Consider the following 22943-nt stretch of genomic DNA (forward strand, 5'->3'; position numbering starts at 1 on the left):
AAAGTGTTCTCATGCAACTCACATCGAATAAATTATTAATTTTGTGGTCAAGAAAAATACAGCAGGACAAGGTAACAGAATGAGAACTTTTTTCTCCAGATCTAAAGTAGGACTTCAGGGACAACCTCTTTGAAGCAGAGATGTGTGCACAGAAACCTTAAGAACAGGCATGAAGGGCCAGAACGATAGCACAGTAGGTAGGGCATTTGCCTTGCATTCAGCCAACCCAGGTTTGATCTCTGGCATCCCTGATGGTTTCCCGAGTCTGCTAGAAGTAATGTCTGAGCACAGAGCTAGGAGTAACTCCTGAGCACCTCTGGGTGTGACCATCTCTTCTTACCTCCCACGAAAAAAGAAAAAAACAATCAGACATGAGATAGTAAAGAACCTAAGTCCAGTGGTTGATCGTAGTAAAGTGATTTCAAGTATAACCTTTGCACTCCTGGGTTCAAATTACAATCTCGTTCTCTAGTTGTGGAATTTTGAGCGAAATATCTACCTGTGGTCTCTTTATATTGGTTTAAAGATAACAACATTGCTTACCTTTATTTTATCAGGTCATTTTAATGATAAAATAAATTCCATATATGAAAACAACTTAGATGTGACTTAAGTCACATCCTAGTCAATTTAGGTAGTAGGATAGGCTGGGTACTTTTGTGTTCATTGTAATCTAAACCCAGTGGAGTGGTGAGAAGTAGTGGATTTATGGGCAGAGTTTGAGAATTCAACTGATTTGATTTATCAAGGGGTTAGATTTGAATATATGAGGGGAAGTAGTAGGAGTAGGATTGGTCTATTAATTTGGTTCCAATTAATTTAGAATACCTTAAGGCCATTTACTGAAAAGGGGAAGATTCACGGCTTAAAAAAAACCGTGTTTGTGTGTGTGTGTGTGTGTGTGTGTGTGTGTGTGTGTGTGTGTGTGTGTGTGTGATAGTGGAGAATAAAATAAATTTGGTTTGAAAATTAGATTCTTCTTGACATACCCATGTTTTGTATATGATCGTGTAAAAGTTTTTGTAAAATAAAGAAATCATTGGACATTCTATGCACATTATATTTTGCTTAAATTTATTTTTGCCATTACAGTTTATACAACACATAGAGTTTTTTTGTTTGTTTGTTTTGATTTGGTTTGGTTTGGTTTGGTTTTTGGGCCACACCCGGCAGTGCTCAGGGGTTACTCCAGGCTGTCTGCTCAGAAATAGCTCCTGGCAAGCACAGGGGACCATATGGGACATTCGGGATTCGAACCAACCACCTTAGGTCCTGGATCGGCTGCTTGCAAGGCAAACGCCACTATGCTATCTTTCTGGGCCCACACATAGAGTTTTTAATTTGCTTTATATAATATCTAATTTACTAAAAAAAAAATAGCTCATCATAAAGGGGAGAAGCAAATTACAGACTAGGCAATAAAAATCTTTAAAATCTAGAGAGCCCTAAATATCTCACACACACACCCCCAGCCTTTGCTTTGTTCTTTTTATTTTTATTAGTTTGATTTTCGATGCCAAGGATCAAACCTGGGCTTTATGTATACAAACTTGAGTCAAAGCATATGTTAAAAAAAATTGGGGGGTTTGGGAGCCATACCTGGACACATTCAGGTTACGCCTGACTCTGTGCTCAGAAATTACTCCTGACAGGCTTGAGGGTGTCACCCTCCATGTTGTGCTATTGCACTAGCTATTTAAGCTATCTAAGACATGTATATATATATATATATATATATATATATATTTTTTTTTTTTTTTTTTGGTTTTTGGGCCACACCCGGTGACGCTCAGGGGTTACTCCTGGCTATGCGCTCAGAAGTCGCTCCTGGCTTGGGGGACCATATGGGACGCCGGGGGATCGAACCGCGGTCCGTCTCCTAGGCTAGCGCAGGTAAGGCTTACCTTACCTCCAGCGCCACCGCCCGGCTCCTAAGACATGTATTTTAACCTCTGAACCACATCCTCTGCTATGGACCAGAGATCTTTTGGAAAGGTTTCTACCTAATGAGCTAGAACATGTATTAGAACTTGTTTCTTCCCATCCAAACATGGTGGGCTCTGATGCCTCGTACAGCTTAATTCACAGCTACTAGCAGGTTTTTGTTTTTGTATTCTATTGTGTATATGTCCCTATGCTACTTTTATCCACAAAATTCTATGTAGGTATATATAAAAAAATAGCCATGCAGTTTGCAGCAACTTGGATGGAATTGGAGGGTGTTCATCATGCTCAGTAAACTAAGTTAGAGGCAGAAGGACAAATAAAGGATAGTCTCACACATCTGTGGGATATAGAAGGGCATGGAAAATATCAGTTAAAGTAAACTTTGGGGCCAGAGCGGTGGCACAAGCAGTAAGGCATCTGCCTTGCCCGCGCTAACCTAGGATGGACCGTGGTTCGATCCCCCGGCATCCCATATGTCTCCAAGTCAGGAGCGATTTCTGAGCGCATAGCCAGGAGTAACCCCTGAGCGTCAGCGGGTGTGGCCCAAAAACAAAAAAAAAAATAAATAAAAGTAAACCTTGGAGACTAGAATGCAGATCTGAGAGTGCAAATTTAGGTGGGAGGAGTGAAGGGAATAAAATAGACTTTCAGGTAATAACATGGAAACATAAGTGTAAGGTCATGAGCATAGGATGGTGCTAAGGGAGGTAATAGATGTTTGCTAAGAAGTATATACCATGTCAGTTAACAAATTAAGGGGGTAGGATTGGGAAAAATGGAACTTTGGACCAGAGTGGACATAGGGTTGATGGGAGGAGCACATGGACGCATGGGTGGTGGGGGTGAGCAATGTCTTTGTGCATCAATAGCAGAAACTTGAACACTATTGTGACTCTATCACTTAAACTATAATGAAATATATATATATATATTTCTAATTTAAAAAATAAGTTAAAGTTTACCATTGTAGCCATTTTTAACAATACTATTCAGTGGCATTTAGTATGCTATTGTGCTTCTAAATACCCACCATTCATCTTTGGAATAATTTCATCATTTTTATCTGAAATATGTACTTGTTAAACAACTCCCCTTTCCTCCCTTAGTTATCATTCTATGTTCTTCTGAAGATTTGATTATCTTTTATAATCATACTATATTTGTCCTTTTGTGTCTAGTTTATTTCATTGAAAACAGTTTCCTTAGGAATCATTCATGTTGAAATACTTATCAGAATTTGCTTTTAAAAGCTAAATGATAGACCATTGTGTTGTACTTTTCATTTTTCTGTGGTACATTGGTGATGGGAATGTTGCACTGGTGATGGGTGGTGTTCTTTACATGACTGAAACCCAAACAACACAATCATGTATGTAATCAAGGTGTTTAAAAAAATATACTTACATGAGATTATTTATATGTACTATTTGTCCCACTTAGAATGATCTTATTTTTGGCTGTAAAATCCAAATATGTTTAAGTAAGGTATGTATATAATGATATATAACATAGTTATTTTCCTTTAGAATGAAAAGTTCTGATGCTCAATGTTTTCCACATCGGACACTTTTTACAACTAACAAAGAACCTTTGTTTGCCAAATTATTGATAAGTAAGTTTTAGGCATAGAAATGTCAACATCGGCCCCACTACCAGATTCAGCTTCTATCACCAGTGCTCTGATTTCCTGTCATCCCACAACCACCCCTCCACCTGTTACCTTGGTAGGCTTTTTTTTTTTTTTTTTTCTTACAAACTTTGGCAGTTTCAGCTTAGATCTCAGGGTTTTACTGTTGTTGAGTTTGTGCTTTGGATGTATTCCACTCACTCTCTTGTTCTTTTTGATGTGTGCCAGACTCTATGATGACAAATGACATATTATTGTTGTTTTTATCTGCATCTTCTTCCCTAATGATTAGTGATGCAAAGCATTTTTTCATATGCTTTCTGGTCATTTGTATTTATTTATTGACATAGTCTCTGTTTATCTCTTTTTCCATTTTATGATGGGTTTAAATATTTTTGTTTGTAAAGTTTGGCCAGTGTCTTACATTTCTTATCAGATGAATGTTGGGTAAATAACTTCTCTTGTGGGTGTCATTGTGTTCTGTCACCATTTCCTTGGTGGTACAGCTTCTTAATTTAATGTAGTCCAAATATTTTTTAAATCTTTGTTTCCATTTGCTTGGTCATTTATTATCTTTGAAAATGAAAATTTCTTTGGAAAATTATTATTTTTGAAAATGCCTTAAGCTTCATATCAGACATTTTAAATAAAAGACTTCTTTTTCATTTTTGTTTTCCTCCATTCCAGGCTTTGGAAACTGTTTTTGAAATCATGTCTACTTTGATAATTAAGCCTGGAGTTATGAATAAATGTGCTTTGAGTTTAAAGATGATAGAAACTAAGAGTAGTATCTTCTTTCATCCCCAGGACATATAAAATTACTGTAATCTGAGAACTGACAGGTCAGTGACTAGAACCAAATTTTAGTTGAGCCATAACAAATTGCAAATGCAGGATAGTGTTTAACTGGGAACTCTCAGGGTTTAGGAGACTTGAACCAGTTGGACTATGAAGTAACTGTGATAGCATTCCAACATGTTATTATTAGAACATATTTATATAACTAATAATGCCATTTGTCTTTTATAGAATATCAGTTGCATTAGCCAAGCTTTTAAAACATGATTCCAACTGGTAACATTAAATAAGAAACTACTCTTCTGTGATATGATCAATTACTGTTAATGCCATTATATCTAAATTAAAAACATTAATTTTTGCTAAAAGGTTGCAGAAATGGAAAATATGATTCAAATCCAAGTGGGTTTAATAGCCAAAATAATTTTTAAAGAGAAGATGAAAGTTGGAGGACTCAAAATTCCTGATTTCAAAACTTAAGTCAACACTGATAATAATAAAAACACTGTGGCATTGTGTAGACAAAAATATAGCAAAGAGAATACAGTTGAATATCCAGTAATATATCTAAATGGTTGTTCTGCTATTGTACCCTTTATATTATTGTAGAAGCCTACTCTTGTTTGACAAATTACTTGGAGCAGTGGACATGGTAGAAAAGAGACTTAGCTCCTATGTTTTATAACTATCTTTATATTTGAAAAATTTATTTTGTTTTGTTTCGGTTTGATTTGGTTTGGTTTCGATTTTTTGGAAGATACCTACGAATACTCAGAGATACTCCTGATTCTGCACTCAGGAATCACTTCTGTTGGGCTTAGGGGAACTATAAGGGATGGATACTTAGGATTGAACCCAGGTCAGCTACATGCAAGACAAGTGCTTTACCTGCCATGCTGTTTCTCTGGCTCCTACGTGAAGAATATTTCTTGAAGAATATTGGAGAAAATTTCTTGAAGAGTAACTATATTATTAGCCTGCCTTTTTTCATTGATATTCTGTGTTTTATAATACTGATAATGGTTTCCGTTGTGTATTAGCTTGCTTTTAAAATGGACATATAATTGTAAGATCTAATGATTATTTCCAGAACTATAAAAGCTTTAATTGTTATGTAATAATTAAATTTATCCTGAGATTGAAGACAACTAGTAACTTTTCTGAATTGACATTCAGTATGAAATAAGTCATTTTTTTCACTCACTGCTTCATATTTCATATTCTAGGTATTGGTTCAAATTTTATGGAAACAAAGTACAGTAAGATAATGATTTATTTACTTTCTAGAAACTCATGGGTTAGTGGAAGAAACAGATTATTTTTCTACAGTGTGAGAAGGAACATAGATATTGTCCCCAAGAAGCCACTTCTGTCATAGTGACTACTTGTTAGATAGTAAAACCTATAGTATTATTTTATTCCATTTCTATGTTATTATTTGATAAGGTACAAATTACTTAACAGTATTACCTACAGAGATAAATCATGTTGTTACTATTGTATTTCCCATACTATACTCCAATAATTAATGTAAACAGATTTGGAGGGACTCTTTCTATAGTGATTTTACACTTTTTACTAGGACTGTATGCTTCCTGGGTGGATCCTAGGAACCTAGGTTTTTTAACCTAGTGAAGAAATGGTGACTTTGAAATAAATTTTAAAAAATAGTAAACATAAAAATAAATGGAACATGGGTGATGTGTAACTCAGTAGAATGTTCATGATAGGGCTGATTTCTTCCTCATTTGAAGAAAAACTTTGGACAAATCAAATGTCAACGAGGAAACAAGTCAGAATTGGGTTTGGCTCTGGCTTACATTGTTTAATCAAAAATAATACATTAATCAAGGAGCCAAGTAAGTTTCCTCATAATCTACTATTATATAATAGTAAATGTGGAAAGTCAATTTTCCTGTAATTATTTTAATTTAATTATGCATATTTTATATAAAGAAATATTTTAAGTTATTTATGTGTGTGATCTCATCTTTCCCCCATAGTTACAAAGTCAGTTATGATTGAGTTTCAGTGTACAAAACCCTTCACCTGTGCTCATTTTGCACCAATAATGTCCCCAATTTCTCTTCTCCCTTCCCCCAACCCATTTCCCTGCCTGTCTCTGTGGAATATATTTTTCTTTGTTCTCTCTTTTTCTCTCCTTTTTTCCCCTTCTTTTGTCACTATGGCTTGCAATATTGTTATTGTAGGGATATCATGCATATCATTGCATCTCTTTTCAGTACACAGTCCTGTCTAGAGTGATCATTTCCATCTAGCATTGTCATAGTGGTCCCTTCTCTGCCCTAACTATAATATGCTCTGTGGCAAGCTTCCTACTATGGAGTAGCCCTCCTGGCCCTCATCTCTGTTTTTTCTGGATATTAATACCATGCTATCGTTTTTTTTATATCCCATAAATGAGCATAATCATTCTATATCTATACCTCTCCTCTGATACATTTCACTCAGCATAATATTCTTTATATTCATCCATGTGTAAGCAAATTTCATGACTTCATTTTTTGTATGTAGTATTTTAGTGTGTAGATGTAACACAATTTCTTTTTATTTTTAGTAAATAAAAGTTATTTTATTCTTTTTTTTCTTCTTTAAACACTGTTACAGAGTTATTTAGGATTGGGTTTCAGTCTTAAAAAGTATAAAGAGGGTAATACAGTGTTTCTATCTACTCAGCTATCTCTAGCACTTAGGTTGTTTCCAGATCCTGTCATTTGTCATTAGTGCTATAATGAATATAGAACGCAGAAACGCAGAAGGCTTTCTGCATTGTATTTTTAGGTTCCTAGGAGAGTATTGATGGGTCATATGGAAACTCAGATTTTAGTTTTGGGGGAATATCTATATTGTTTTCTCAAAAAAGTGGGCGGGTCTACATTTCCAGCAGCAGTGAATGAAAGTCTCTTTCTCCCCACATCCATGCTAGTATTGATTGTTCTCGTTCTTTGTGATGTGGTGCTAGTCTCTGGTGTGAGATGAGATCTCTTTGTTGTTTTGGTTTGCATCTCCTTGATTAATAGGGGGAGTATTTTTCCATGTGCCCCTTTTCCATCTGTATTTCTTGTTATGAGGAAATGTCTGTTCATCTCTTCTTTCCATTTTTTTTGGTGGTGTTGGGTGTTCTTTTCCTTGTTAAGTTATACCACTAACTTAGATATAAACCTGACAGGTATTGGGTGAATGGTTTCTTTCATTCCATGGACTTTTTCTCCTTCCATGGTATTTTAGTCACCATTTCCTTTGAGGTGGATAAAGTTTCTCAGTTTAATGTAGTCCTATTTCTTTATATTTCGCTTCCACTTGCTTGGTTAGTGGTGTTTCATCCTTGAAGATGCTGTTATATAATGTCATATAATGTCATATAATGTCCTGTCTACTTTTTCCTCAGTATCCCTTATGATTTCAGGTCTGGTATCAAGGACTTTAACCCATTTTAATTTGACTTTTGTGTACAGCATTAGCAAAGTCTGAGTTCACTTTTTTGCATGTAGCTTCTCTAATTCTTATCTTAAACAGTAGAACCTGTGAAACTAAGACCAAGAAAGAATTGGTAAGATATGCAGACTAGAACTGGCTACTGCTAAACCATGCAAGATCAAGGGGGCTATGAAATCAACAGTAAGTGATATGGGGAGTAAAACTTGGTTGGCTCACATAGCATCTGAAAAGTCTAGAGTGTTAAAATTTGTGTCTTATGTGTTTGACTGCATCAGGGTAGTTGATTAGAGAGAGCCAGAAGGTATGAGATCCTGATTGCAGAGGCTTATGGTCAAAGAGGAGAGTATAGGGCTATCTGGTAGGTCATTAGACATCCTCAGTCTAGATATATGAATTTAGCCTCATTCTTCAGGTTTTAAGTAGCATTTCTTAGACAAGTTATATACTCACTAAATCAATTCCCAAATATTTTTCTTAGTATTTGCATTTATATTTCTTGCTCTATTATTAGCACATAATTTAGCCATTTGCCAGAATACTAAATTGATATTTTCAGAACTTTTTTCCTTTTTTATTTATTTTGTGTTGTTGTGAGCACTATATAAAATTTTACTGAATGCTGCTATTTCTGGTTTTTAAACTATATTAATTTGTAACCTATCAATATTCTTTGACTTTATGCTTACAATACTAATTTAATTGCTTATTAGTAAATAAAAATGTGGGTGACGGAGTCACTTCTCGTGGTGCTTAAGAGGATCATGTGGTGCCGGGTATCAAACATTTTCCAGCATGCAAAGTATGTGTTCCAGCCTCATCTTTTTTAATTAGGATCTGTAGAACTCTTGAAGTTAATCAGAGTAGCTTAGAAACAAATTTGTATATTCAAGGAGATGTCTATTTTTGGAATTGGATGGATTCAAATTCTCATTGTGTATCTTCTAGTGATTAACTTCAGAAAGAAAAATGAAACCTAGAATTTTTCATCATCTGTGAAATAAAGAATAAAGTTAGGATTAAATACTATAAGGTATTTAGAAGTTTCAGGTACAAGATAACACAGAAAAGAAATGTCTACTTACATATTTTTATATCTCTGGGTCATGAACTTAATTTATATTTATATAATGCTTTATATTTTTACAACATGCTTTTGAATTGCCGTTGGTATCTTTTCACAGTGCTATTAGATAACCAGGGAAAGTAATTTTATTATCAGCTTTCTGTAGTTAAACTGAAAATAAATGATTGCATAAGGTTATTGTGTAGCTAGGTTACAAAATCAGGGTTTGAACCCACTCAACCACCTAACTCCCTGGTACCTATTGAACCTGGTGTCAGGTTGTTTTTATCTGCTGTCTCTAGTATTCTCACTGTCTCTGAGCATGTCATTGGCAACCAGTCATGATAATAACATCAGTTGAATCCAACCACCTGACATGCTGGTGCAGTGAGTTAAAGTATAGATTTCTAGTTGTGATTATTTTTATTGCTAGAATTCTTTACCACGCACTGTGGTTTTTGTACATAAATTTTCTCAGAGGTCATTTTATTTATGTTTTCTGATATATTACACCCTGTTGTAAGTTGTAAGATGAATTTTCTGTCAGTGTGACTTTTGAGGTTAGCTCTCCCTTGCAGTTAAATAAATTAGCATTATTATTTCATTTCTGATAGAAAGTAATCATTTGAACTAAAGGTTTTTTGAGAGGTTTCCACTGTATTATTGCTAGCCTATTAGTAGGATTAGACCTCTAAAATTTTATTTTGGGCCCTTCACTTTGTACTGCCAAATAATGCCATCGATAAATTAATTTATTACTTTTAATTTTACTAATTAAATTGATAAAGCTTTAAAGTTGGTCAGGCTGATAGATCAAAGTGCAGAGATATATACCTTGTATACTGCTTTTGGCCTGAGTTCTATTTCCAGCACCAAATGGTATTCTACCACCCCACCCCAGTACCATATGGGCTTCTTACCCTCCAAAATAAATTTTATTTCTTAACTTTATACTTTTTGACATGTAGCTAATTGGTATGTCATTAATTTTTGTTAGTTAATTTGGGGAATAGTTCTCAGGGCTATTCCTGGCTTTGTGTTGGGAAATATTGTACTGTACTCAGGGAATTGTGTGCTGTAGGGTCAGCTGCACGCAATGCTAGTACTTTGTTTCCTATATTATCTGTCTGGTCTTTTTTAAAATATTTTGTTAAACAGATTACTTTAGAAACCCCAAATAGGTTTTATATTCCATGTATATTCTATTTATACATATATATATATATTTAATTTGGGGCCACACCCAGTTGACGCTCAGGGGTTACTCCTAGCTATGTGCTCAGAAATTGCTCCTGGCTGGGGCGACCGTGTGGGACACAGGGGGATCAAATCTCTGTCCGTCCTCGGTCAGCCACGTACAAGGCAAAGGCTCTACTGCTGCACCATAGCTCCTGCCTCTCTATTTATTTTTTAAATGATTCTAAAGTACTTATATAAATTGACACATAGCGAAGGACCAAAAATATTTATTTTTCCGATTTTATTTTTGGGCCACACCCAATTGTGCAGAGTGCTTACTTCTAGCTCTGTTTAGGGATCGCTTCTGGTGTTTTTTGGGGGGCAGGGGAAGAGTTAGTTATGGGGATTAAATTCAGGTCAGCTATGTGCAAGGCAGGCAGGTGCTTTGCCAGCTATCTCTCTGGTCTCTCAAAAATGCATTTCTTTTATTTTTCTTTCATTAAAATATTTAGTTTTGCTTTGGAGTCATATCTGGAAGTGCTCAGAGCTTATTTCTGGCTCTGTGCTTAGGGATTACTCCTGATGGTGCTGAGGAAACCACATGGAGTGTCAGAAATTCATTCCTGGTTGTATTGTTTGCAAGGCAAGCACCCTACCCACTGTACTACATCTCAAACCCCAAATTTTAGATGAAGAAATAAAATAAGCATTTTTACCTTTTAAGAATAGTCCTCCTTGAGACCATCTTTAATTTCATAAAAAAAAAAAAAAAAAGCTCCCAAAGTTCACCTTGGTTTTAACTTTTTTTCAGCTATGTTAGGTGACCAGATGGGAGAATTTTAAATAAGAACTGGAATTACTCTGTTATGAAAGTATAATGATTATATTAGCATAATAGATAATTTGCTTCTCAATATTACATAGTCAGAAGAGGGTTGATGTTTTGTTGTGATTAAATGATATTTTAGTACGACTATTTTTGTTTAGTTTAGCTTTAGATTTTTGTTTTAGCTTTAGTTTTATATTTTAGGTCACACCCACTGGTACTCAGGGCTCATTTTTGACTCTGTGTTCAGTAGTGACTTTTGTCTGGGCTTGGAGGATCATTTATGCTACTGGGGATTATGGTGCCTGGGGCTGATTTGGTTGTCTATCTGCTGGACTAGACTACCTCTCCAGCCCACATTTTTTTTTTTTTTTTTTTTTTTGGTTTTTGGGCCACACCCGGCGGTGCTCAGGGGTTACTCCTGGCTGTCTGCTCAGAAATAGCTCCTGGCAGGCACGGGGGACCATATGGGACACTGGGATTCGAACCAACCACCTTTGGTCCTGGATTGGCTGCTTGCAAGGCAAACGCCGCTGTGCTATCTCTCCAGGCCCGCAGCCCACATTTTTTTTAAAATTTACTCATATTTACAATACACTAGTGTATAATTTCAGCAAAACAACTAAAACTGTAGTTTCAGATTTTCTCTATAAACTCTTTTTTTATTTTTATTTTGATCATAATGGGTTACATATCTTTCACAGTAGTATTTTAGGTACATATTAACACTGAATCAGGGGAATATCCATCACCAAATTTGTCTTCCCCCCATCCCAGTTCCCTTTCTGCAATCCATATACCCCACCATCACCCCCCGGGCTGCTAGAGTAGGTGGTCCCCTCTTTGTCTAGCTTACTATTAGTGATCATCTATCTGTTTGGTCCTGGTACCTTCCCTTGTTTCCCCCTCTATTTAAGAGGCGGAGCTAGATAAATCGAGTTATGTGGTTTTGTTTGAAGGGAAAAAAGCAATAGATTGGGATACAAAAGAAGAAAAAAAAGAAGTCAAATATGCTGAAAATGGGCAGAGCCCTTCTAGAGGCTTTTAACCTCAGTTTGAGAGAGGATGTGAAAAAGGTAATTGAAACACCACAACAATACAGAAAGAAATATCAAATTAAATTAAGGTGTTTTTATGTCTATGATAGAATAGAACATTTGAGTAGTATTTCTGGATTATTCTGTTTTGTGGTAAACTCTCAGCCCTCTTATTAAAATTAAAAATAATAACACTAACAGCTCTAGTCCATGCATTGGTTGAGATTCCTCAATATGTAAATTAGACATCCAATTATAAAGATTTTTTTGTTTTGTTTTGGGACCACACGCGGCAGTGCTCAGGGGTTACTCCTGGTTATCTTCTCAGAAATCGATCCTAGCAGGCACAAGAAACCATATGTGCTGCCAGGATTTGAACCACCTTTGGTCCTGGGTCGCTGCTTGCAAGGAAAACACCCTACCACCATGCTATCTCTCTGGTCCCATAAAGAAATTTGAATGAGATGTTAAAGTTAAGTTCCCATCAGATATATAATACTCATTAAAATGACTCTATCATGTTTTGTGATTTGCTAGTTCTACCCAAATCTTTGAATACCCAATTCAGATATTTCCATGTTTCACATTTATGTGCCAGACCTAAGTATTGGGTAGTTGAATTGCCCAAATTGTTGGCTGATGCTTTGTTTTTTTAAGTAATTACCTAGAACTCTTGTGAATCTCCATTATACTAGCCCATCTGGGCTAGAGAAGGACCCAGTCAGCAGGACCCAGATTTTCACTTACAAAGTGATTGGGAACTGGAGAGATAGTACAGCTGGTAGGACACTTGCCTTGAATGCAGCAGACCCAGGTTTGATTCCCCTGTTATCCATATGGTTTGCTCACTAGGAGTGATTCTTGAGTACAGAGCCAGGAGTAACCCATGAGCATAGATGAGTGTGGCCCCAAAACAAAACAAATAAACAAGGCCCCTCATGGATTTTTAAAAAAATTTATGCATAAAAAACAACAACACCACGTCAGAGAGAATATTCAATGGGCTGAGTACATGGTTTGCTTATGTGTACATGCTGGAGGTCAAATGTTCAATTCTTTTTTTTTTTTTCTTGCTGGGGGTCTAATTTCAATTTTTTTCCAAGTGGCTAGTCAGTTGTGCCAAGACCACTTGTTTAATAGGCTTTCTTTGTTCCATTTTGGATTTCTTGCTCCTTTGTCAAAAATAAGGTGATTGTATGTCTGGGGAACATTTTCTGAGTATTCGAGCCTATTCCACTGATCTGAGAGTCTGTCTTTATTCCAATACCATGCTGTTTTGATAACTATTGATTTGTAATACAGTTTAAAGTTGAGGAAAGTAATGCCTTCCATATTCTTTTTCCCAATGATTGCTTTAGCTATTCGAGGTTGTTTATTGTTTCAAATAAATTTCAAAAGTGCTTGATCCACTTCTTTAAAGAATGTCATGGGTGGGCCCGGAGAGATAGCACAGTGACGTTTGCCTTGCAAGCAGCCGATCCAGGACCAAAGGTGGTTGGTTCGAATCCCGGTGTCCCATATGGTCCCCGTGCCTGCCAGAAGCTATTTCTGAGCAGAGAGCCAGAAGTAACCCCTGAGCAACGCCAGGTATGGCCCAAAAAACCAACCAAACAAACAAAAAGAATGTCATGGATATCATTAGAGGGATCGCATTAAATCTGTACACTGCTTTGGGGAGTATTGCCATTTTGATGATGTTAATTCTGCCAGTCCATGTGAGGGTATGTGTTTCCATTTCCGTGTGTCTCTCTTATCTTGGAACAGCGTTTTATAGTTTTCTTTTTTTTTTTTAATTTTTTTATTTTGAATTATGAGAACAAAAGTTGCAGAGAAAGAGGACAAGGTAAAGTTACAGTGGAATGACAATCACCCATAACATAATTATCAGAAGAAGTCCCCATGCTGATATCTTAATTTTGAACTTTCAGCCAAAGAACGTTAAGATAAAATAAAGCAGAATCCATGTGCGATTATTTTGTCCGAGTCCCCAGATTGTAACACATTATAATATTTCTTAACAGCACACAAGGCAATCTAAAGCCATCAAACTTACGTAACTCCTTTAACATTAGAGGCATAGTATTTTTAACATTTCCATGTACATGAATATTAGCTTAAGTTAACCTCAAATTTTAAGTGGGTGTGTTTCAAGGTTTAGCGTCAAAGGAGAACAGTAAAAACATTGTTAGTGGCAATTGTTGTTTGCATAGACCCACCAAAATATGAGAGGCATGGAAAGGAATAACCTTGGCCTAAATACAAAGAGATCCTACCCCTGAAGTTTCCTGGCATAAGACCAGCTCTAGGCCTCAGGAAAGTTATCGTCCGATCATAGTGCCAACACACTTTTCACAGTCTCTGTTGTTGGTATCGTGTTTCTGTATTGAAGATTCTGGAATCTGCATGTCCTACATTGAAGTCATGATGTGGAGTGTCTTCTCGTTTCACCTCACCATGAAAGGGCAATGCAGGAGGGCCTTTCCTGTAAGCAGGTTGTTGTTGTTAAGTCTTCTCAGTGTTAAGGGAAGTCTCTTTTGAGCAGGACGATGTCTGAGCAGTGGTAGGGTCTACCGTGGTAGAGGATTACTTCCAGGTGATGTTATAGACAAACCTCACAATTAAGGGGCAATACAGCAAGCCCTGTCCAGTTAAGCAGGTCATTGTTCTTGTTGTCTTCTTGTTGTCTTGTTGTTAAGGTGTGTTTCTTTTGAGTATTTGTAGGGTCTTCCCTGGTATAGGAATGCCACCAGGTAATGTTATATACAACCTTGTATGTTTTGTAAATATCTTCTGTAGATCAAGGGATGAATGGAGAATGCCCATTCTTCTGAGGCCTGTGCCTGGTCTTTATGTCAATGTTCAGGGTGTAAGGTCTCATTGCACTACAAGATTTGTCTGTTCCCATCTCTATTAGATAAGAACCTATTGGTATATATAGTATTTTCCCATTTTAGTGTGCCTAAGCAAACAAGAAATAAAGCCACGTGGTGCTATCAGATATATGGGGGCATAAGAATATTTACAACAAGACCCATAGACCTGGTTCAAACATAAGTACTAAACTGAGGGATTCTTTCACACCAAATTCCATGTTGAGCAGTTCATAAAGAGAAGATAAAAAACATGGGGGGGGGATCGTCACTGTATAAGAAAATATTCAGCAAAAGTTTATAGACATCAAAGAAAACACCCATACAATGTTGAAAACATATGTGTCACTTTTATGCCTTTTAAAATAGTTGGGTGGGTGTTAACTACAGGACACCACTTTGGTCTGTGTCTTAGGACTCTACAGTACTTAAGTTAGAAAGGGTAAATGGGGAGTAATGATGATAAAAGATGATTAAAGAAGTTAAAGAGAAATATGAACTTATGAAGGGGTATGCAAAAGGGCAGAGTACAAAATAGACATTCTGCATACGTAAAAATATAATTCAATGATAGTGAGTACTATTAATGATTCTTGTATGAGTACTATTAATGTTTCATGTGCGCGCGGGGGCAATAGCCCCCGCGCGATTCTGAAAATATAGACTGGAGAGAGATTACCAGTGACTTCAAGAATATGATAATGGGGGAAGGCCTAGGGTACCTTCAAGCTCCACCAAGGGACCCAACTCACCGGCTTGCCCAGGCATGTGACCAGGGAAAGCCCTGGAGATCTGGAGCAAGGCAGTAGAGGGTTGCTGGGGTTACCCAAGTCCCGCACCCCCACTAGGCCTGGTCAAGCAGGCCTCGGCATGGCAGGGGCCCACCCAACCTCCTCCTGCTAGATTCCCGGCTCCAAGAAAGGAGAGATCCTTCAAGAAACTGGGAGACCAGAAGTTCAGAGCCCCACCCAGACCCTCCCTAAGGAGCTGAATGGATAGTGGGCAAAGGCCTAGGGTACCTTCAAGCTCCACCAAGGGACCCAACTCACCGGCTTGCCCAGGCATGTGACCCGGGAAAGCCCTGGAGATCTGGAGCAAGGCAGTAGAGGGGTGCTGGGGTTACCCAAGTCCCGCACCCCCACTAGGCCTGGTCAAGCAGGCCTCCAGCATGGCAGGGGCCCGCCCAACCTCCTCCTGCTAGATTCCCGGCTCCAAGAAAGGAAATGTTCAATTCTTAATGTTGCAGAATTATTGGCAATGGGGAAACAATGACACTTATTTAGAGGAACAAAGAAAGCAAAACAACCCAGTTATTCAGTACTGGTACTGGCACAGTGGAATCATCTCCATAAGTTGAGCACCAAGCCTAAGAATTCAGTTTCACTTATTATTCCCAGACTGGGGAATAATTGCCCTTGTGACAGAAGTGGAGTGTGTGGAATTCCACATGACATGAAGTAGAAAATCAACATGTCAGAGTGATTTAACAGATTTAGTAAAAAACAGGACCAGGATTTAGGCTTAAAAGCAGGGACAGGAATCAGATCTCTCTTCACAGGAATCATCCTTCATTTCATGAAAATAGGTACAAACTTCGTAAGTTAGGAACAAGAAGGTACCTCACAGTCACATAAGCAATTCCAAGAGTGACACCTGAACTTTAGGTCAGGAGTAGCCTCTGAGCACTGCCAGGTGTGGTTCCCTCTCACCCCCCATCACTATAATATTAAAAGTAATTTAACAAAAATAGTGCTTATTTTGTTTGTTTTTGTTTTTGGGCCACACCTGGCATTGCTCAGGGGTTACTCCTGGCTGTGTGCTCAGAAATAGCTCCTGGCAGGCACGGGGGACCATATGGGACATCGGGATTCGAACCAACCACCTTTGGTCCTGGATCGGCTGCTTGCAAGGCAAATGCCACTGTGCTATCTCTCCGGGCCCAAATAATGCTTATTTTAATTCATTTCTTCAAGTTCTTCATTTTTTCTTTTAGCTGGTTTTCTTGTCAGGACTCAGTTGAGCACCGCAATTTTGCCCTATTATATTCTTCAAAATTGAATTCCTTAGTCAAAAACCAACTGTTCAAATCTTTTGATTCTTATTATCTGGTTTGTTTAAACCTGGATCCAGTCTAGAACTTGCACTATAAGTTGTTTCTTTCTCTCTCTCTCTCTCTCTCTCTCTCTCTCTCTCTCTCTCTCTCTCTCTCTCTCTCTCTCTCCTCTCTCTCAGTATATTTTTGTGCTAGCAGTCTCTTTTAGTTTGTGATAGAAGCTGTTTACAGGCTCCTGAATTTGACCTACCATTCTCTATTCTTGGGTCACAAAGCTTTTTAGCAACTAGGTACTTGTAATTGTGCATTTGACATGTGGCTAGTCAAAGTTGAAAAGCTGCTGAGTGTAACATTTACTTTAGTTTCTAAGACTTAGTACAGAACATTTAAAACACTAGTAACATTTTGTATTAATCTAAAATAATCTGGATATATAATAGTAAGTGAAATTGTTCTAATTTGGTTTGGGGACACACCCAGCCATGTTCAGGGGTCATTCCTGGCTATAAACTCAGGAATACTCCCTATTGGTGTTCATGGGACCATATGGAATATTGGGGATCAAACCTAGGTCTGTCAATGAAAGTAGGCTATTTACCTGCCGTACTATTTCATCTAGCCCCAGGTAGTGAAATTTTTATTATTTAATTTTTCTATTTTTAAAATTTTCTTACTTAATGTTTATTTTAGAAAATGTGGCTTCCATTATATTTTTATTAGGTAGTGCTGCTCAACAAATCTTAAAATGGAAAATTCTACACTAGGATGCATCAGTTTTCCAGATACAATAGGAAAAAGAGCATCATAGGCTAACATTCATGAGTCAGAATTTATGGCATTTGTTCTATATCGTACATAAAAGACAAATGATTGTACATAGTTGGTTCAACTTAGGACATTTTAAGAACTAACTTGTAGAAGGTTGTCCTTCATTGAGCAGTAGATAAAAGCTGCTGAAGATTTTGAATACTTGAGAAATGAAATTAAATAATATGAATCTCCAAGAGTTCCAAAAATGTTAAATTGAATTGCTAAATAGCAGTGTTTTTTTTTATTTAAAACTGAAAAGCATATGATCCAATAAAGTCCATGCTTTAATGATTTATTTATTTACATTTCAGAGTTGGAAAACCTTGACAGGACAAATATCTCCAGTTTTGGGGCACTGGGAAGTCAGCCTGAACTTCGAACCCCAGATTTTGTGAGTACTGTTTCTTTTGTTTTTGTTATTTATATTTAGGGGGTAACACCTGGCCTTTCTCAGAGGTTACTCCGGCCCTGTACTCAGGAATCACTATACCTGGTGGGTATAGGGGACCGTGTGGGATGTGGGGGAACAAGCCTACGTTTACCCTATCTGCTATGCTATCACTCTGGGCCTATTACTTTCTCTTAAACTACTAGAGATTTTACCCCCCCCCCCAAAAAAAAAAAGCAAAGCTCTTTTCAAATTTCTCCTTGGTATTTCTTGACTTGTCATATGTGCTCATGACAGGGTGCTCCAAACTTTTGTTCCCTGGGGAGTGTATTGCTAAACTATACAGGATCCTACTTTTATGTTCTGCAGGCTCATTCTTCAAACTGCTTAAAATCACAGGAGATCATTTTGTCCTAAAATGCCATCGTGATTTTTGAAATTCCCCCTTTATTTGATTATACTAGTTCTGTCAATGCCCACAGTTAGCCACATAAAGGCACATTTGATAATCTTATTCCTAGAATATTCTAGATCCTTCCATAGTTAACCTATACAAATATGTCTTGTAAAACTGTTAATATTCTATTGGTTATTCCTATCAAGATGAAAAGTATATGGTCTCATTAAATTAGACTCATGCTCCTATGCTCAAGGAATTATAATCTTATTAGATGCTATTGTGACTTTATTAATGTCTTGTTTAAGAAAATTAAGAGTCTGTCTTCTTCAGAATGTTCTTTTTGAACAGATTTTTATATTAGGCACATGTGTAGGAAAAACATGCCAGAATCTACTGAGGTTTGTGCATTTTGGTTACCCGGATTGCTTATGATAGATTTAGATTATAAAATATAAGTTTAAACCTTTGGCAGTGGGCAAAATGACATCTCCTTGGTATTATTATTCTTATATCAGTCAGGACTAAAGCATATGGGTCCTTTGTTCAGCCTTGCGTGATATGTGGGCTGGTTGCCAGAGCTATTTTACCCTTGGGACACAACATTTTCTAAAAATCTATATTTAAATAACAGAGATCTCTGAGGGGAGGGATTTGTTTTTAAAGCATACTATACAGTCACCGCTCTAGTAATTGTTCAAACATAACTGCATTATTGATCAAGATAAAACCAGAACTCATTATGTGCTATTTTTCCTCTTCTCATTCACTCTTTATGGATCATCCATTCAGTTCAACTAGGAGTTAAGGAAACGAGGAGTACTCTGAACTCACAAAGGTCTTACATAAAACTATCTACATTGTTGTTTTATTTCAAAATGTACAATTTCTGTAGTAGGCTAGCAGACTGACTGTTGTGGAAATCACTTGAACATAATAGAAAGTTAGAGTATTCAATGTATTCTGTATTATATTTGATGAGGTTTTCAGTGAAGGAATATTGTGAATGTTCACCAATAGGACATCTTAAAGAAGCTGAGCAGTTTTATAGTTTTCTAACTTTTACTGTTAGAACCGAAAGCAGAAGGGACACAGACTTCTTTGATTACTGGTAAAAATCAAATCAAATTCCCTATTTTGAAAAGTTATTTTCTTATTGCTACTCTCTCTCTCTCTCTCTCTCTCACTCACTCTCTCTCTCTCCCCACCCACCACATCTGATAATACTTAGGGCATACTCCTGGCTTTGTGCTTAGGGTTCACTCCGGAAGGGCTGGGGAACCATATTGGGTTTTATTCACTTTGGGATAGAGCCTGGGTTGACCAGCCCTTTGATTTCATAGCTTTTCTACAATAAGCTGGAAATGCTAAGATGCTGATGTGTGCACATGGAGACCATGCTGATTTCATGTGTAAAAAATGAAAGTAATTTTCTCAAGAACATATTTTAGCATATTATGATTTTTGAGATTAACATAACTCAGTATGTGTTTGCCACAATTTATACTGGTGTTCACACCAGTAGTTTTCCTCCGTCACCTTCAGTGTCATGGTACCCTTCTGAGGTTGTGAGACTATCAAGTATCAAGTAGATTAACCAGTGGAAAAGCTTACAGAATACAGTAAAAGTATTGAGAAGATTGTTGTAATAATGAGCCTGGTAATATCAAAGCTGAAAGGGAAGGTTTTTATGTTTTTTTTGGGGGGGGGTCACACTCAGCAGCGCTCAGGGGTTACTCCTGGCTCTATGCTCAGAAATCGCTCCTGGCAGGCTCAGGAGACCATATGGGATGCCAGGATTCAAACCACTGTCCTTCTGCATGCAAGGCAAATGCCTTACCTCCATGCTATCTCTCCGGCCCTGGAAGGGAAGTTTTAACCTCAATTCTTTTTTTTTTGGGGGGGGGGGTGGGTCACACCCGGCAGTGCTCAGGGCTCTATGCTCAGAAATCTCTCCTGGCAGGCTCAGGGGACCATATGGGATGCCAGGATTCGAACCACTGACCTTCTTCATGAAAGGCAAACGCCTTACCTCCATGCTATCTCTCCGGCCCTTTAACCTCAATTCTTTTTTTTTTTTTTTTTTTTTTTTTTTTGGTTTTTGGGCCACACCCGGCAGTGCTCAGGGGTTACTCCTGGCTGTCTGCTCAGAAATAGCTCCTGGCAGGCACGGGGGACCATATGGGACACCAGGATTCGAACTAACCACCTTTGGTTCTGGATCGGCTGCTTGCAAGGCAAACGCCGCTGTGCTATCTCTCCGGCCCCTTAACCTCAATTCTTATAAATTTATTTTTTACTATCATGACTGAAGAATATCAGGGTTTAAAACTGGTGGGTTTGAATACTGTTAATTCCAGTTTCCCAATTTATGTGATTGATACAAAAATTCCATATCCTGACTGCTGTCTTTCACTCCTATGTTCATACCATGTTCATGAAAGAATCTGTTTCTCTATGATGTGTAGATTTCCACACATCTGATGCTGATAGCATGCCACAGCATGTATAGTACATAAATAGCTACTTAACTTTTCTCCTGAGCATTATTAAAATCTATATACTCCCATATACAGTCACTGCTACTGTCTCCAAACAACTGTCTCCATGGTAAATAACCACGAGGGATACTCAAGGGAATCTGGCATATTTAAAGGTAGCCTTTTCTGGAGAGAGAAAATTACAGCATCCATAAAGATGGTAATACTTATTCTATAGGTAGGTGGATGGAGAAAATGCTGGAACAAAATCAGGTGAGTTGATTCAAACCAAAATTTAGAGGCATTTTTTTTTCTTCTTCTTTAAATAGCTTTGACAAACTATGGTTTTCATTCTCCTTCTTCCCCCACCTCTCCCTTCCCATTGTTATAATGGCTGCAGCTCACAGAAACTTGGTTTTGGTGCTTGCTGGATGTTGTAGACAGAACTCCACTATGAGGTGAGGTAATTGCTAGTGATAGAAGTCAAAGAGCCTTATTTACTACTGACCTTAGGTACAGAAAATAGTTACCTCATTTCAGATTTAGCTTTTTAAACAAAAGGAGACTGTTCCTTAGCCAGTTTTTGTTAATCTAGCACTCCATCCCGGGCATTTCCAATACTATTTTCCCACTAAGATTTATTGAGATAAAATTGATCTGAAGCACCATGTAAGTTTAAGGTGTGTTATTGTCTGATTGAATTCCTCCATCCCTAATATTGTTATCTTCCTTAACACCTATTCCATTCAATCAATGAACTATAATAATCACATTGTAATTTTTAAGAATTATTTTTCTGTTAGTTTTTGAGCTACACCAGGCAGCACACAGGGCTTTCTCCTGGCTCTGAGCTAAGAAATCACTCCTGGCAGACTCAGGGGACCATATGAGATACCAGTTCCATTCAGGGTTGGCTGTGTGTAAGGCAAACATCCTACTGCTATGTTATCACTCGGGCCTTCAAAAGTTTTAAAGAGAGCTAGTTAAGAAAATGGTGGCAGAGTCAGATTTTTTGGAACCATGTAATCTCAGTCATTAAAGGATATGGATTCTGAAAATTACTAGGTGCCTGGTGAGAGCTGTCAATCTCTGGAAAGTCCTTCTTTAAGTGAATGAACAGAAATTGCCCCCTTTTCCCCTCCCCTTAATCATACCCAAAGCTACTCCTATCCTTCTTATCTCTAGTGTCATCCACTTTGGGAAACACTGGTTTAGTGCTTCGTGAGAACCAAGGGTGATGGAGCAAAGAAAGGTTGTTTGAAGTTTTGTATTAGTATAACAGCTTATGGCTGTAGGATATACAAGGCTCCCCACTGGCACTCTCAGTTCCACGTCTGATAATGAGGAAAGATCTGAGAATCAATTCAGGGTTTATCAGTCATGACTATGAATTGAGAATCTAAGGGGGAAGACTGAATGGTATTCAAGACTTTTTCCAGAACCCTATTTATGTTGTCTTTGACACGGGAATACAAATGGATCTGACTTCCTATACATGTAGGATAAGGGGTGATGGGTAGAAAAGAATTTCGATTTAGCAGCAGGGAATCTGTTTGCAGCAAACAAAATAGAAATGAGACTGTGGTCAACACCTGGAAGGAAAGAGAAGGCCAAAGAATATTGGCTTAGGACCTGAGCTTCATTAGCAATACCCACTTTCCTAGCCTATCTAGGACTTGGCTGTTTGTGTATAATTCTACTGGATTTTTAGAGGCAGGAAGATTTTTATTATTCTTTTCACACATAAAATGATCATATTTTTCTTTGTTTAACTTCCACCAAATTTAGAGTCAATATGAAAAAGGAGATAGGTTTACAAGACTGTTAGGATTAAAATAATTTAACCTGAGGAATCTGATCATAAATCACAGTATTTGAAAACTTTACTAGACAATTTGACTCAGGAAAATGAGTTTAAATTGGAGCAAATATATGTAATCTTGGTTCAGCATTATTAGTACTATAGAGAGAAGGAAGTCTTAAGAATAATTACCCATATGGAATTTTAT

General features: G+C 37.4%; 1 protein-coding gene across 1 annotated transcript in view; it reads left to right on the top strand.

Annotated features, from left to right (window-relative positions):
* ANO6 (anoctamin 6) overlaps positions 1-22943 on the top strand; it is a 194223-nt gene that overhangs the window by 73576 nt on the left and 97704 nt on the right. The window contains 1 exon segment of the mRNA XM_049783882.1: positions 17981-18060. Coding sequence (XP_049639839.1) covers positions 17981-18060 — 80 coding nt within the window.

This window comes from Suncus etruscus, chromosome 11, assembly GCF_024139225.1.
Source record: "Suncus etruscus isolate mSunEtr1 chromosome 11, mSunEtr1.pri.cur, whole genome shotgun sequence".
NCBI lineage: Eukaryota > Metazoa > Chordata > Mammalia > Eulipotyphla > Soricidae > Suncus > Suncus etruscus.